Source organism: Aotus nancymaae, unplaced genomic scaffold (assembly GCF_030222135.1).
Source record: "Aotus nancymaae isolate 86718 unplaced genomic scaffold, 86718_ANA_hifiasm-v0.15.2.pri h1tg000033l, whole genome shotgun sequence".
Lineage (NCBI taxonomy): Eukaryota > Metazoa > Chordata > Mammalia > Primates > Aotidae > Aotus > Aotus nancymaae.
In genome coordinates, this window is record NW_026988447.1 from 62977856 (window position 1) to 62994182 (window position 16327).

The 16327-nt window shown below is 35.6% G+C and overlaps 1 protein-coding gene across 5 annotated transcripts in view; it reads right to left on the reverse strand.

The window, feature by feature from the left end:
- BANK1 (B cell scaffold protein with ankyrin repeats 1) overlaps positions 1 to 16327 on the reverse strand; it is a 301537-nt gene that overhangs the window by 18385 nt on the left and 266825 nt on the right. For all 5 annotated transcript variants that reach the window (XM_012436540.3, XM_012436541.3, XM_012436539.3 and 2 more), the window contains one exon: positions 11070 to 11138. In XM_012436540.3, coding sequence (XP_012291963.2) covers positions 11070 to 11138 — 69 coding nt within the window. The remainder of the gene's footprint in view (positions 1 to 11069; positions 11139 to 16327) is intronic.

Genomic DNA, 16327 nt, shown 5'->3' on the forward strand with positions numbered 1-16327 from the left:
CTTAACTTTAGGGTTGCATATATTCTTTGAGATTTGTTTGTTTGGTTTCATTTTGTTTTCGTTTTGATGCAGAGTCTCTTTTTGTCACCCTGGCTGGAGAGCAGTGGCGGGACCTGGGCTCACTGAAATTTCCGCCTCCTGAGTTCAAGCGATTCTCATGCCTCAGCCTCTTGAGTAGCTGGGATTACAGATGCATGCCACCACACCTGGCTAATTTTTGTATTTTTAATATAGATGGGGTCTCACCATGTTGGCCAGGCTGGTCTCAAACTCCTGGCCTCAAGTAATCTGCCCACTTTGGCCTCCCAAAGTGCTGGGATTACAGGTATGAGCCCCCACACTAAGCATTTAGTGTTTTCTTTTAATGATTGTGATTTTAGAAGATGATTTTTTCCCCACCACTTAGAAAATACAGAAGAGTACTGAAAACTGAAATAACTGCCACTCATTATTATGGTCTTCAGAAACAGGTACTGTTGAGAAACATTGTTTACCCTGCCCCTACGGCTCCTCTGTGGAGGGTACCTTTTAGTTTGTAATTAGTGGTAGGCAGGTAACAGCTGTCTACTTGGTATATTCTTGAGTTATGAGTAAATATAGAACACCTGTGTATTGATAAGAATCACTGTCTAAGAGCAAATAAATATGTGGATGAGAATCTGCTCAGGGCTTTCAGCCTGGAAAGCTGTCAGCCTCTCAGCTCGCAGGCTGTTGGTCCCCTGGATAGATCCACTCTGTTCTGTCTGGGTGTCTGCCTCTCAATACCCTCAGTGCCACCTGGGTGGGGGTCTCCCGACCGAGCTAGTACTCGGTGAGGTACCATGAATGTCTTGGTGGTTCTCCTTTTTAAGTATCTGTTTCTTTCCTTTTTTCCTGAATTAGGATTATACTGATATAGTTCCTGCTCTTTTCTCTTAGACATGTTGTCTAAGAATCTTTCCATGCCATTAAGTATTCTTTGAAAAATGGTTTTTAAAGGGGGCATTATATTCTAAAATTTGTATATTCGATAAAGTATTTAATTATTCTCCTACTATGGGATTTTTTATTGTTTCCATTTTTCTCCACAATTATATGTTGTTGGAGCTTATAAGCCTTTTATGTGAATCACTGGCTGCATTATTTATTTGGTTGGCATAGACTCATAAAAATATAATTTTTGAATATGATATCTTTTAAAGCTATTGATGTATACTTAGAGCCAATCTCTTTCCTGGAATGTGTTGTTATATACACTCTCACCAGTAGGATGAGGGAGTGTTTGTACTGTTTCACTTTTGATAATATTTTGCATCATCTAATTCAAAGAAGTACACAAACTTTATAATAGTTTTATAATCTAAACCTTTCATTGCCAGTGATTCTTGTGTTATTATCACACTGGGTGCTGCAGCTTAAAGCATTGAATGACAGACTTTAATATTACATATGGCCACCAGTTCTGCCCTAATCTTTTTTTTTTTTCCCCAAGTGATTACCTTTCAGTTCTTCTTAATTATCTTCTATATCAATTTAGAAACATTCTTTTAAACTGTCATCTCTTTCCCTAAAGGAAAAATATCCTATCAAAATGACTGGGATTCCCTTAAATGTGTAAGTTATTATAGAAAGAGTTGAGAGTATTTAATCTCCCATTAGGAAAATAGCATTATTCTATCTTTTTAATAGGTACCTTTTGTGTATGTTTTGAATTTACAGTGAATAAATTCTTTTCTTTCATGATGTCACCAAGCTAATATTCTTGTATATAAAAGTGAATTATTTATCAATTATATCCAGCTAGTTGAAATAATTTTTAAGAGTCTTATAGTTGATTTTTTCAAGTTTTCTGGTATGTATGTATATCATCTAAAAATAATGGAGAAAGTATCTTCTTCACAATAATTACACGTTTTATTTTTGATGCATGTTATTGCAGTTGCTAGAAACTTCCAGAATAATTGTAAGTAAAAATGTTGATAATGGGTATCCTTATCTTGTTCCTATCCCTAACAGGAATACTTCTGCTTCTGAATTAATAAGGTATTTCTGATAATGTAGAGAAATTATTCTCTTTCTTATTTTGTACGATTTTTTAAAAAAATTATGAATAGTTGAACAATAATTCTTTTTCATCAACTGAAATCATGTTTTTTTTAAAATAAAATAAGTACAATACACTAATATTTCTATTCCATGAGATGAGTCATATAATATAAAAATTATCTTTTATTTGAATTAGAAATAACTCACTGGCAAAACTTATCCTGGTTATCTTTTCAATTAAAGTGTATACAAACATTCCTTGGTCATTAGTCTAGTGATATTTTTAATTTTTATCACTTGACGTAATTTTATTAACCACTATTTCCTTAGTATTTTGGGGGATGTATCTTTTTAAAGCAGAATATAGTTCTATTTTAGCTTGAAGGAGTTGAAAATGTACCACTCTGGCACATTAACTATTTAAATTGAAAAATAGCAGGTGCAAGAAGATCATTCTGACCTTCAGTTGTTTCCCAAAAGCAGAAGACTAAATTCCCATGTGAAAGACACTCACTCTATACAAGAAGGAAAAGCAATATCCTTATCTTCAAAGAGGAGAAGTTGAGACTAATTCTGTACAGACCTAGTTAGAATAACTCTTTATCTTTTAAGCCTCCCATTTTCAGTTTACTTTTCCTTGTCTAATTCAATAACGAAATAACTGGCTAACTGCTTCTTTGGGTCTTCATTTTCTATGAGGGCTCCACTGCCATGTGAAACTATTATGCTTTTCTCTTGTTAATCTATTTTACATCAACTTAATTCTCAGTCCTGGCTGGTACGATAAGAAGATAGAGGTGGAGTATTTTGCCTCTGTAGTCTTTTGTCCATATTTGTGTCTATATCTTTTTATGAGGGCGATTGTATAACATGATATTTGGAGCCAGGTAGATGAGGGTTCAAAGCTCTTTCTCATTCCATTTTTGTAAACACCAGTTTGTCTGTAAAATGAAGGTAAATAATCCCCTTCTTAAAGAGTTGTTTCAAGAGTTAAAGGAGCTAATATGAGTAACGTGCCTTGTCATGTTTCAGGCTTGTGTTACTTGTAATGAGAGTTGTTAATATGATTACCTAAAATAATACAGAAGCTGATTATAAGTTTGGCCTTCAGAGTAAAACAGAGTTGAGTTCAAATTTCACCTCTACCATTTATTAGCTCTTTGTCCTTGGTTACAAATAATTAATCCACTTTAAAAAGGCAAATAGTACCTATCTCATAATATAGCTGTGAGGTTTTAATGCACTATTGTTATGCAGGTGATTAATACAGCACCATTTGTCCTCAATGACCGTTACTGCTCTGTGAGAGTGTTTTATATGATAGGAATTTATTGTGATGACTCCTGTTATACATAATCTTGTTTTGCATGAGATTATAAAGACTATACATATATATGTATTTGCATATACATATATATGAAGGAATTTGAAAGTAGTGTTTACTTTTTAAACTTTCAGATTTTTTATCTTTTTTATTAATAAAGTCATGAAAGAAAGGACATGTTTTTTTTTCTAGTTCCCAGATACTTTTATATTATTTGGTCATCATAACCAGATTATTGCTACTATATCAGCAATAATTATGTTGCATTACATATATTTTCTTTATCACCAATATTTCACATTCATGCCATAAATAAATTTAGAGTATTTAAGTTTACCTCCACAATTTTTATACCATCATTCTTTTAAGCTTTTTATTTTGTTTAATTCCTCATTAGTTAGAATACGTTTTGGGTAATACTTTCATAATGACAGAATGGCTATCTTTTCCAAAATTTTGTATATCCAAAAATTATTATATTTATTTTCTTCTTACCCGAACAAAATGCCTGACTAAATATAAACTTTCTTAAGTTGCAGTCTTCTCTCACATAAACTTGATAGTCAGTTATCTCAAGTTTGTGTCACACAGATTCTCTTATTTTTTAAATGGATTTTGATTTATTTTAGCAGGAAATCTAGTTTAAAATACTTGCTCAATACTTTAAGATTGTTTATTTTTCCTTATAATCAAAAAGATTTGCTAAAGTGCTTTTAAACATGAGCAACTTTCCTTACTTTTTCCTGTCTCATAGTGAGCCCACTCAGTCTGCATCATTCATTCTCCAACTTCCCACTTCTCCCAAGATCCGCTTAATAAAGTCATTGATTGTATTTTCTGTTCTAGTTTTAAAAACCCTGTCCTACTCGAGTTGTATCTGTGTTCTCCACGTCTTCTTACTGTTTTCATCTTTCTGTGTACTAAGGACAAACCCTTCTTCAGAAGTTCTCTACTCCACTGATTTATTTTCACCTAGTGTTAGTCCCTTTTTTTTGTGACCAATTTGGATTTTAATTTGCTGTTGAAACTTTAGCTTCCTAGTTTATTTTATTTTTATCACACTTCCTCTTGTCATACGTTTTCTTCATGTCAAATGGTTAATCTCATTCTGTTTTCTCATCTAAAATGTCTTTCACCTATTTTGCTATTCATCTCAGCCTGACCTTGACCCATGACTTTCTGCTGCTATTTTCTCTCTATATTTTCCATTTGTTTATGAGTTCAACATTTTCTGACTGATTTTTTTTGGCCCCTGCATTTTGTCACCAACTGCCTAATACTGAACCTGAAAGTGGGACATGTTAGTTGAAATTAAATAAATGAAAATACAAATAAACACACACTTCTTTATAGTTACTGCCTTAGAACTTTTGAAAAAGTTAAAATGTTTGTAAAAAGCTTCAGATTTTAGCAGTCATGAATTGTTAACTAAAAATTCCTTTGTGTATGTACATGTACATGCATGTGCGTATGTGTGTGTGGGTGTGTGTATTTCTCATTAGCTCTATGTTGATAACTTGGTGCTTTTTGGGAAGATATCTGGCAACCTTACTCATTAAATAAACAAATCATTAACAGAAGTATAATTGTCCTGAGTCTTTGCAAAGAAATTTTCCTTCCCTTCTTCTGGAGTAGTTTTAGTTTATGAAATTCTCATATTGCTTGTTTCTTCTCATCTTTAATCCTTAAAAGAGAACACATCTATGGAATCATTGTTTACCAAGACTTTTGGTGTTTATATGTCCTTTGGTTCTTTCCTTGTGTTCAGGTCAAATTTTGTTCTCAGTCCCAGGACTGCAGAGAACTTTAATAGGTGCAGTTCACAACTCAAGATCCCAGGACTTAGCAGGCTTTTGTTTAATGCAGCTACCATCACAGAGGTTAGATATGATTCCCTGGCACTACGTATCTAAGTCTGTGCATAAATTTCTTACAGACTTCTTGATCTTCCCATCCCTCCGTTGTAGAGCTTTACTTGAGCGTCCCAGGACCAGCCAAATGTAGCATTAACCTCTTACCCCCCACTTTCAACTGGAAGGACTATTTTCTGCATGTTTATAGAAAGACCAGAGCTGGGACACAGAGCACTTGTAAAAATTAACATTTGTGTAGCAGAGAGGTAGCTGGGGTCAGGGGGTAAGGGAGGGATTAAGTATCTTTCTACCTTCTATTATGAGCAAAGGACTGCTTTGTTTCATAGACAGTAGGGGTAGACTACTGATTTTTTAATTTGTCTCAATTTTCTCAACCTTAGAATTAATATGAATTAGTTTTAGTTTCCAGTAAGCTTATTTTCCAATCTTTATTCTCCCTATTATTAAGAATTTCATCTCTTGCATGTGTGCTTTGACTTCATTTCTGAGAGACAACACTGTGGGTTGGTAACATATTGCTTATTTTAAACAAAAACTGAGCTATTACGCCAAAGTTTCAAGGTATGCCTTTAACAACAACAAGAAACTTTTGTGAGCGATATGAGGAATGGAAATGTAAATATACTGGACAAGGGAACGGAGGCCACTATTCTTTTATGGCATACAGATGACCACATTTTGACAATTTTCCCTCTTCTGTTTAATATATCCAGTACTGGCAAAAACAGCCTGATGAAAATACCTCAGAGATAGCTTTCTCTTTTCCCCATGTAAGGGTAATATCTTCCCCATATCTCCAGGTCTCCTGCTTCTAGACAGTTTTATTATTTATCAAAGTGCTACAGCAATGGACACTTAGAGAACACAGAAAGGGTATGTTGCCTGATCATCTCTTTCCCACGCAAGACGAGCCAGAGTGAGGAATTGGTGGGCAGGGACTATACTAGGGGTTACAAACTCATAAGCCTATAGGGGACATGCAGATACAATTACTGAGCAAATAAGATTTAGTACCTACTTAGTAAATACATTTGAATCGTTTTCATTAGCAACAATAAATGTTATTTCATTTTTTTCTTCATAATATGACTCTCTTGATATCCCTTTTATTTTCTCACTTTTGATAGAATTATGACCTTAGAGAAATGTGTCCCAAAGCAACATGGAAAGCATGATAATAAATGGCAATAGTCATTTGTTGCAAATTATACATTTATATAGCAGGGAATGGTTGGAAATTTGAACTTTTCAGAAACCATGGTCTTAAATGCTGGCAAAAATTTTAAATTATATTGTGTGGGTTATTGTTAAAATATAATTAATTTCGGGCTAAATTTGACCACATGTTATCTCTGAAACATAGTTTCTCTGGTGAGATTTTGTTTTTTACATGTGGATTTTGAGATTATTGATGATTACTATCTCATCTGTTTGACTTTTAGTCCATATCTAAGGTAGGACTTAGGCAACCAAAGTTCAGAAGCTCTGTAAATGATTCCTATGTTCATCTACAGTTGGAAGTGACCCGTACAGGCAGTTGGTTAGGGTGGTTGTGCTCCCCCTACCCACCGAACCTTACCCTTCAAAGAAGCGGTTTTGTTAGCAGCAGCTAATCCATGTTGATCTGCAGCAACTCGATTCTTGCCTCCTTGGAAGCAAGAATTTGGCTGAGGGGCATAAGGCAGAGGAGAGACCAAGGCAAGTTTTAGGTAGAGTAGTAGTGAAAGTTTAGTAAAAAGTTTTAGAGCAGGAATGAAAGAAAGTAAGGTACACTTGGAAGACGGCCGAATGGGCAATTTGAGAGATCCAAGTGCGTTGTTCAATGCTTGACATGGAGTTTTATACATTGGTATGGTTCTGGGGTTTGTGTCTCTCGTCCCTTGATTTTTCCTTGGGGCAGGCTGTCTGCAAACACAGTGGCCTGCCAGCACTTGGGAGGAGCCGTGTGTGCAGTATGTTTACTGAAGTTGTGCATATGCTCATTTCGGTGTTTTTCCCTTACCAGTTGAGCGTTCCTAGAGAAAAGTTATATACCATTTAAACCCCACCATTTTGCCTCTCAGTGCACATGCTTGGGCTCACTTGCCCAACTCCTGAGATCCTGTTGGGAAGCTGCTGATCACCAGCTTCAGGTGTTTTCTATTAAGAGACTGCATTTCACTGCCATTGTCTGTGACCAATTATGGTTTTAAAGAGACAGTTTAAAAACTGCCTGACCATCACCTGGTGGTCCTGGGTGGGTGGCCCTCTCCTGCCCTGCTCGTGTCGGCCTAGCTGCCCACTCTAACAGTTTGCCCCGTAAGAGTGAAAGCAACAACACACCCCTGATAAGGTTCATTTAATTATATGACTGAGGAGATCTGTGGATGTAATCCATGATCACAGGGAGGCAGTTTGTTAAGAATGCTTGAACTTTGACCTTCTTGACCTTCCCATCCCTCCATTGTAGAGCTTTACTTGAGAGTCCCAGGACCAGCCAAGCATAATATCCAACGTAAGACTATGTGAGTAAGATGGGGATGATCTTGATATAGATAGAAAAGGCCCTTCTGTACAGTCCAAGATGTGAACAAACTTGACCCTAGACTATATATGATTTTGTAAAACAGAGAAAATTAGCCAGTATCTCCATTTTTGAATAAGGAGCCCTTACATTCTCCCAACATTCTTTGACTTGATCATGTTTACTTAGAAGTCTTCTAATCACTAAGCACATTTTATAGAAACTTTATTATCTGGCAGAAACCAAATAATGCAAGCAATCTAGTCACTGGAAAGCAATCTTCCCTTATTATAGGTGTAATGGTTGGAATTGGGGGTATGAATCAGTCTTCTGTGAGCTTGGGTAACATAACCCAGACTTCAAAATCCTGATCAACCCCAAACACACTGACAAAACGCAGTTCTCTAACTTGTAATATTGAAGAACAGAACTTTGACTGCTCTGTAAAGCTCGATTTTGGGAAGGGGGATGGAAGTGCAGTGGCAGCTTATTCATCCATGATAACACTCCTTAGCATATTCTAATTTCAAATCCAAATTGGGAAAAATGACTTTAAAACTGTTTTGATGGAAAATTTTATCTGTGATCCAAAGTCCTCAGCATTTTTCTTACATTTTCTAAAGATGTGAAAACTGAGTTGAAGAAATCTGTTGAGTTTCCATGGAAATGGTGCCAATTAATTATTTTTTTCTTCCTTAGGAAAATTCCTTGACTTAGCAATATTGTAACTTCCTGGCAGTCCCTTGGCAGTCTTAAACTTAGTGCACTTGAAATGCTGAATACTTTCAATGGGAAAGTAGTTGGCTCTCATAATCCCTTTTCCCTCCAGCATATAGAGGAAGAATTAAATAATAATTCCTTTTTATCTTCTTTAAAGAACTTGTCTAGTCCCTTTAGAAAATCTTGTCTCTGAAAAACATTATATAAAAGGCCCTTTTTATTTTTTTCTACAAATAAAGAGATTATCACTGGTGAAATATGTACTGCTTTTCCTAGTACACCATGAAATCTCAGGATATTTAAAGAATATATATTAATTAGGTAATAAGCAGTTTTCCTTGCCTAGTATGTTCCATGGACTGAATGATCATATCTGCAATGGTTTAGAGAAATATGTTTGGATGGAATCAGCCTTTTTAGGTACTTAGGTACTTAGTTATTTTATTTCAAAATATTCCAAATTATTCCTAATTATCTTTTTCTCATGCTAACTGCTGATTTCCCTGCATCTTCTAGTCATCAGGAAAGCTTTTAAAGAAACGTTTGATAAGGATTGATGTTCCCTTAGTCCTTACAAATAAAACAATATTCTATTCCATTCTGGTACATTACTGATGTCCAAGAATAAAGGAATCTAAGGAAACTGCTCTAAGATGACTAATCAAAAACATCATCAATAAGTTGGATTTAAGTATGTATGGAGAAAAAATATTACAGATGATATATGATTAAAATGTTAGTATCTGAGTCCCCAACAAATTTTTAAAAATCTAGTGATAATTGACCTTGATTATACACATTAGTTAACAAGATATGGACAGATAGTAATCAGTAAATATTGCATAATTAGGATCTTGTTTCCCTTCACCACTCTCTCTTCCCCCTTTTCTGTGTGCAGATGGGTACTAATTATCTATGCATACGGTAGAATAATTACTGGGCTCTTCTAGGCTTAACAGATACTGGCAACCCTTCCTTGCATTGCTCTCTGTGGGATGGCCAGAAGCATAAATGACAAGATCAAACATTCCAAGGATCTCTTCATTACACTTGATACTTGTCACTTCCCTTCATCTCCTGTGGCCCTCTCCACATTTTCTCCTTAATTCTAACATAATTTAATTAAAACCATGGTAATTTAACAATTTATAAGAAAAACACTTCAGGGATTTTTCTCCCAAAAAGCTCAAAGCATCTCCTCTCTTTATTCTTTCCAAAGCTCTGTGAGGTATGTCAGGGAGGCCAGGTAGATATAATCTTAATCTACTTCGTTTAAATCTTTAGTAGCTGTTCTAATCCTAATTGCACAATGATCTCAGATGGAGCTTTGCATTTATTTCTTGAGAGAGCTAAAGGCACAGTGGGAGGATAATAGTAGACTTAAAAAAAGATCTATCTTCCTCCTTAAATATGAAATCACTAAAAAGGGAAAACTGTCAAAGAGTTTTTTGCATATAAATTTGCAAGCAGCGTATTCAAGTGTTTCATGAGAGAATAGAAGTTCAGCTTCATCACGTGTTGCATTCAAACGCCATGTATTAATTGGAAGAATGATCTAAGTACCACCTTGCTGTTGAGAAAAATGCTGCTTGAAGTGATGGGTGAGGATCACTCATTTAAGAATACACCTTTGTTTGAAGGATGATTCTTAATGTTCTAGGAGTAGGCTCATTAAGGGTCTGTATTTAATAGTTCAGTGGTTGTTAGAATTTGGTGCAATCCATTCCCAGCCATCTTCACAACAGGAAAAAGGAGCCTGACTGGGAGTGGTTAGTAGTTGCTGTGAAATAATTTCCTGGTTTTATTCCAGCATCTCTCTCAACAATTTACTGGCACCAGTTTCAAGGAAATCTTAGTTTGGACTGAAGTTATTTCAAAGATGGGCCTGTATATACACAGTCATTATCATGGGCAGCTAATGTTACCCCCCCACCTCTGCCACCTTTAATGTTTTTCATTTTTGAACATTGAATAAGGCCTTATTGTCAGATAAAGTATTATGATAAATAATCTGCTAGAGTGTGTCTTGTGTCTTTTCAATAGAAGAAAAATATTTCAGGGAAAACTGGAGGCAGAAAATATTCTGTCTGTGGAAGATGTTCTGTGGGTACAGTTTCAGCTCTTCTCTGCATAACAAATAATTGTTCAAGAAATGTTAGATCAAATGCCGAAGGCAATAGAACAGTTGAAAAGGATGCAGTCTTTGATTGACATTTAGTGCAGAGCACAGAAAACTCATGCTAGCTCCTTCCTTTGGAGGAATCAAATCATTTACCACTCCTACCAAGTTAGGTTCCAGAGGCTTCCCTTTCATGTTTCCCTATGAAAACATGGCCTCTGATGAATCTTGGAGAAGTTTTCTTCCTTGACCTTCCTAGAGTCCTCATGATAACATCAACATTACCACAGACATTCTGACAAGGCCATTTCATGCCTCTGTTAATTAAAATAATTTTCTTGCTTTAATTGTATTATGGCAAAATTACATGATGTGAGATTAAGAGCAAAATTTATAAAGCACACAGTTACATACTTCTGTCCTTAGAGGCTTTATTCGGTATGCATAAGATTTCTTGATATTTTACTTAGAGATTTCTATATAGACTGAAGTTAGCGTTAGTACCTTGTTTCTTAGGAAGACCACGGAACTTGTCATCATCAGATTGTCTTCTGGCTGTCTTTTGTTGAAACACTGTAAAAATTACAGAACATATTATTTATTGAACATAAGTGTTCAAAAAATCCATACTGTAGAAGGTTCCAGGAAGCCAGAATGCAATATCTCATTTTCCTGAGTATCAGTTCCTGAATTGTGTTATCTTTGAGTAGGAAGATTATTAAGTTTACAGTTTTCTTATTTGTGCAGCTTATCAGTCATTTCAGAAAGCATTTTCATTGAGCAGAGTAGTATAATGTTGATGGAATGCCTCATTAAATTATTTAAATCAAGATATGATTCCATTTTGATATCAGGTAATAATAAAAGCTGCATTCTGTTAAAAGCGATAAATGTTAAAATCATATGAAAAATTCCATTTGCACAGAAATTATCCATGCTGACTTTTTGATGATAAGCAAGGATAATGACTGTTTCTTCTTAAATGGATGAAAAGACTGTTGTATTTCATAGATGTAATAATAAAAAAGACACTTTATTCTTGCATCATCTATCTAGACCGCAGACCTATTAAAACAGCTTATTCGAATTACTTCATTATCTGAAAAGTGCTTTGTTCTCATTTATTATTTCTCACACAAAATTCTGGGAGACAAGTCAGCATTACTCACCCCATTTTGCAGATGAAAGATAAAATTGATTGTTTAATATTTATTGAGCACCCACAATGTTCCATATAGCTTCTGGCATTTGTTAATAAAAAGTCAAAACTCTTTACAACTTTACTTTCAAAAATGAACATCCCAGAGTTACATTTATTTTTTATAGGCAGTGTGAATTACAGGGTTTGGGAACTGGAAACAGCTTTGGTGATTTAGTCCAACCTCATATGTTTATAGATGAGGGAGTTGGAAGTAACTAGCTTGTAAAAAGTCTAAGTAATTTTGCAATGATCTCAGAGCTGTTGTTAGCGGAGATGTGATTTGAGCCCACAAGCCTTGAACTTCAGTCTGTTGCTTGGTTCCTTACAGCATTACTGCCTCTTCCCTTATAAAAGTAAAGAGGGAGACGGAGAGAGAGGACTAAAAGGGACCTTAGAACAATTCCAACACAGTTGTATCTCTTGTTCCTTTTAGCTATTCGACCGAATTTCCTGGGATAATTGAGATGAGGCCTGTGGGAGTGAATGTGTTTTAGCCCGATGGTGCTGGACCACTGACTGGCAGAAGCATCCCAACAGTTACCCTAGATTTCTGTCTTTGGTTTTAATATTCTTTAAGCCAATATAACACCAAGGTCATATCTGTGATTAACCCCGGAGACTTTTTTTTTTTAAATGAAAACTTCCCCTACATCAGATCAACAATTAGTTATTAAGCATATACAATTTGCCAGATGCTGTAAAGAGAAACGGTACTCTGTTTAACTGTGCTCCTTTAAACAGAAGAGGCAAATCATGTTTCAAGGTTTAATGTGTTTGAATAAAAGTATACACATAAAATAATATTTTTGGTTGAAAACCAGTTTTCTGCTTCAAGTTAGTACTTGGAAAACATGCTAAATATAAGTAACTGGCAAGTTCTGGGTTCGTTGGCTTACTTACATTTTTCCTAAAATAAAATATATTGAGAAATATATAGTGTATAAATATATGTGAGGATATTAAATGTTATAAGAGGTACTTGATTTTTTTCTATTTGCTAGTTGTAAAAGTCTTTAAAATGCAATGCTTTAAAAATTTTAATAACATGCAACCTTTGTGCTTTTTTGCCAGTATTGTTAAGATATAACTGAGAGCGTTTCAGACTTGAAAGCTGGCATCATTAATATGGGAAATGACCTGAATCCAAAGAGCCATTCAGACAATAAATTCTTCAAATAAAAATTACATTAATTGATAAGTTTTTAAAATTCTGCTGAGGTTTGAAGCTACAAAGTACTTGGAAATGAAATTATTTTTCCAGCTTTTTGGCATTAATTTGTTACAAATCACTTTGGACCCTGTATGTTACTGGAATCCTTTTTGCTGATAACAATCCTTTTGGCTAAGCATTTGTTATGAAATAACAGTGGATGCTCTCTTTCAGTTACTAGATTAAGAAGTTCCAAGGAGTGTATGTATTTATTGTCAAGTTTCACCAGGGCTTATACTTGGAACAGCTGGGGTCAAGGGCAGAAAATTGGGATGAGACCATAGGGTACTATGAGTCAGGTAATTGTGAAAATGCTGATAATAGGACTTTAAAAGCAGTCATGTAGCAAATCATGCCCATAGTTAAAGGTCCTCTCTACCTGTTTTACCCCCTTGGAATTCTCTCTTAAGTCACCTGCAGCTGCACCCATACCTCCAGGTTCCCTTTCTCCCATCTAAAGATGAGTCTCACTTCCTATCCAAAGGATTATAAATCGTTCTACTATAAGGACACATGCACACGAATGTTCATAGCAGCACAGTTTACCATAGCAAAGACCTGGAACCAACCCAAATGCCCATCGATGATAGACTGGACAGGAAAAATGTGGCACATATACACCATGGAATATTATGCAGCCATTAAAAACGAGGAGTTCGCGTCCTTTGTAGGGACATGGATGAACCTGGAAACCATCATTCTCAGCAAACTGACACAAGAACACAAAATCAAACACCACATGTTCTCACTCATAGGCGGGTGTTGAACAAGGAGAACACATGGACACAGGGAGGGGAGCACTATACATGGGGGTCTGTTGTGGGGGAGTGGGGGGGACAGCGGGGGGGTGGGGAATTGGGGAGGGATAGCACGGGGAGAAATGCCAGATATGGGTGAAGGGGAGGAAGGCAGCAAATCACACTGCCACGTATGCACCTATGCAACAACCTTGCATGTTTTTCACATGTACCCCAAAACCTAAAATGCAATAAAAAAAAATAATAATAATAAAAAATAAATAAATAAAAAAAAAAAAAAAAAGAAAACAACTAGCAATTAGCATATTTCAAACACACCGTCTTCCTCTCACTTTGAGTTTGGGAGGTATGTTTAAATATGAGGCAACTTGGGAAAAGACCTATTTTATCTTATTTTCTGAAGAAAGCACTCGCCCATCAAAGTTATCCCTGAAGCAAACACACCTGTCAAGGACACATATTCGATTAGCCTTACGGAAAGAATAAATAGATGTCAAATTTCAGAATCTGTTCATCTTTCTATTTTTACAGTTCCTATTAGCGGAAACATTTAAAATTGCTTCAGTTAGCAAAATCTTTGTTCTAAAAAGCTTTATGTACTTTATATTTACCATGTTCAGCCACCCTACACCACCTTTACAAGAGGTAGATATAAAATCCATCACAGAGTGAGAACTGAGTGTAGGGTGTGGGTCACTTGGATCTTATATACAAAAGTACATTATTTTGTAAAGCAAGAGTTGTATACCAGAATGCTAGCCAACTTGGCACAGAAGATGGTGAGTAGTTTTCTCTTCACACCAACCACATGAGTGACATGGAAAAAGGGCTCTTCCCTCTTTCTCCCTAACTGCCTTCTGGCCTTTATTTTCTTGCCCATAAAATTAGGGCTTAGATGTGATTATCTCTAATATTTCACTCAGCTCTAACTTTCCAAGATGTTACCAATTCTTCTTTCCCAAGTAACTCCAGGTTCAAAAGTGCTGGGAAAAATTCTTAAGCGGGTATGAATTTAAGTAGAATGCTATGTTTTGAGGAAAATATTATTTATAACCTGGGGGCTTAGACTAACATAAAAACTAGAAAGTTTAAAATCACAGACAAGTGCTAATTTTTTATTATATATTAAGACAATCCTTTCCCTATGTGTTTGAATTCTTAAATAATTTATCTCATGAATCTTAAAAAACGCTATCAAAGTAATTAGAATATATATCAACTTTGCTGACTCTCTGCCCCAGTGAAATGTTATTATTCTCCTCCTAAAACTGAAATTTGATAAGAAAGAAATATGAATGCATTATCAGTTATTGTCACTACCTTTTGAACATAAAAAGTCCACGGACAAAACAGAACAATTTTTGAGGTTTAAAATAATCCCAAACAATATAAATTTCCCCAATAATACCCTTTTTTATTTAAAATATTGGTAGAATGACTTCTGTAAAATTTTCTCTAGGATATGACATTGAATGGAAAAATTAGCATATTATTAAATATTCAAAATGTTCTGCAAAGCAGAACAAGCAGAACTAGCAGAAGAGCAGAGGAGGAGGAGAAGTTGAATTCTTTTTTTTTTAATTGTACTTTAAGTTCTGGGTACATGTGCAGATCTTGCAGGATTCTTGCATAGCTACACACATGCCATGGTGGTTTGCTGTCTCCATCCTCCCGTCACTTACATCAGGCATGTGTCCCAATGTTATCCCTCCCCAACCTCCCCACCCCCTGATGTCCCTGCCCTAGGCCCCCACCCCCCAACAGACCCCAGTGTGTGATGTTCCCCTCCCTGTGCTCGTGTGTTCTCATTGTTCAACACCCACCTATGAGTGAGAATATGCAGTATTTGGTTTTCTGTTCTTGTGTCAGTTTGCTGAGAATGACGGTTTCCAGATTAATTCATGCCCCTACAAAGGACATAAACATTCTTTTTTATGGCTACATAGTATTCCATGGTGTATATGTGCCACATTTTCTTTGTCCAGTCTGTCATTGATGGGCATTTGGATTGGTTCCAGGTCTTTGCTATTGTAAATAGTGCTGAAATGAACATATGAGTGCATGTGTCTTTATAGTAGAATGATTTATAATCCTTTGGGTATATACTCAGCAGTGAGATTGCTGGGTCAAATGGAATTTCTATTTCTAGATCCTTGAGGTATCGCCACACTGTTTTCCACAATGCTTGGACTAATTTACAGTTCCACCAACAGTGTGAAAGTGTTCCTATTTCTCCACATCCTCTCCAGCATCTGTTGTCTCCAGATTTTTTAATGATCACCATTCTAACTGGCATGAGATGGTATCTCAATGTGGTTTTGATTGATTTGCATTTCTCTAATGACCAGTGATGGTGAGTATTTTTCCATAAGTTTGTTGGCCTCATAAATGTCTTCTTTTATAAAGTGTCTATTTATATCTTTTGCCATTTTGAATGGGTTTGTTTGTTTTTTTCTTGTAGATCTGCTTTAGTTCTTTGTAGATTCTGGATATTAGCCCTTTGTCAGATGGGTAGATTGCAAAAATTTTTTCCCATTCTGTTGGTTGCCAGTTCACTCTGATGATTGTTTCTTTTGCTGTGCAGAAACTCTTA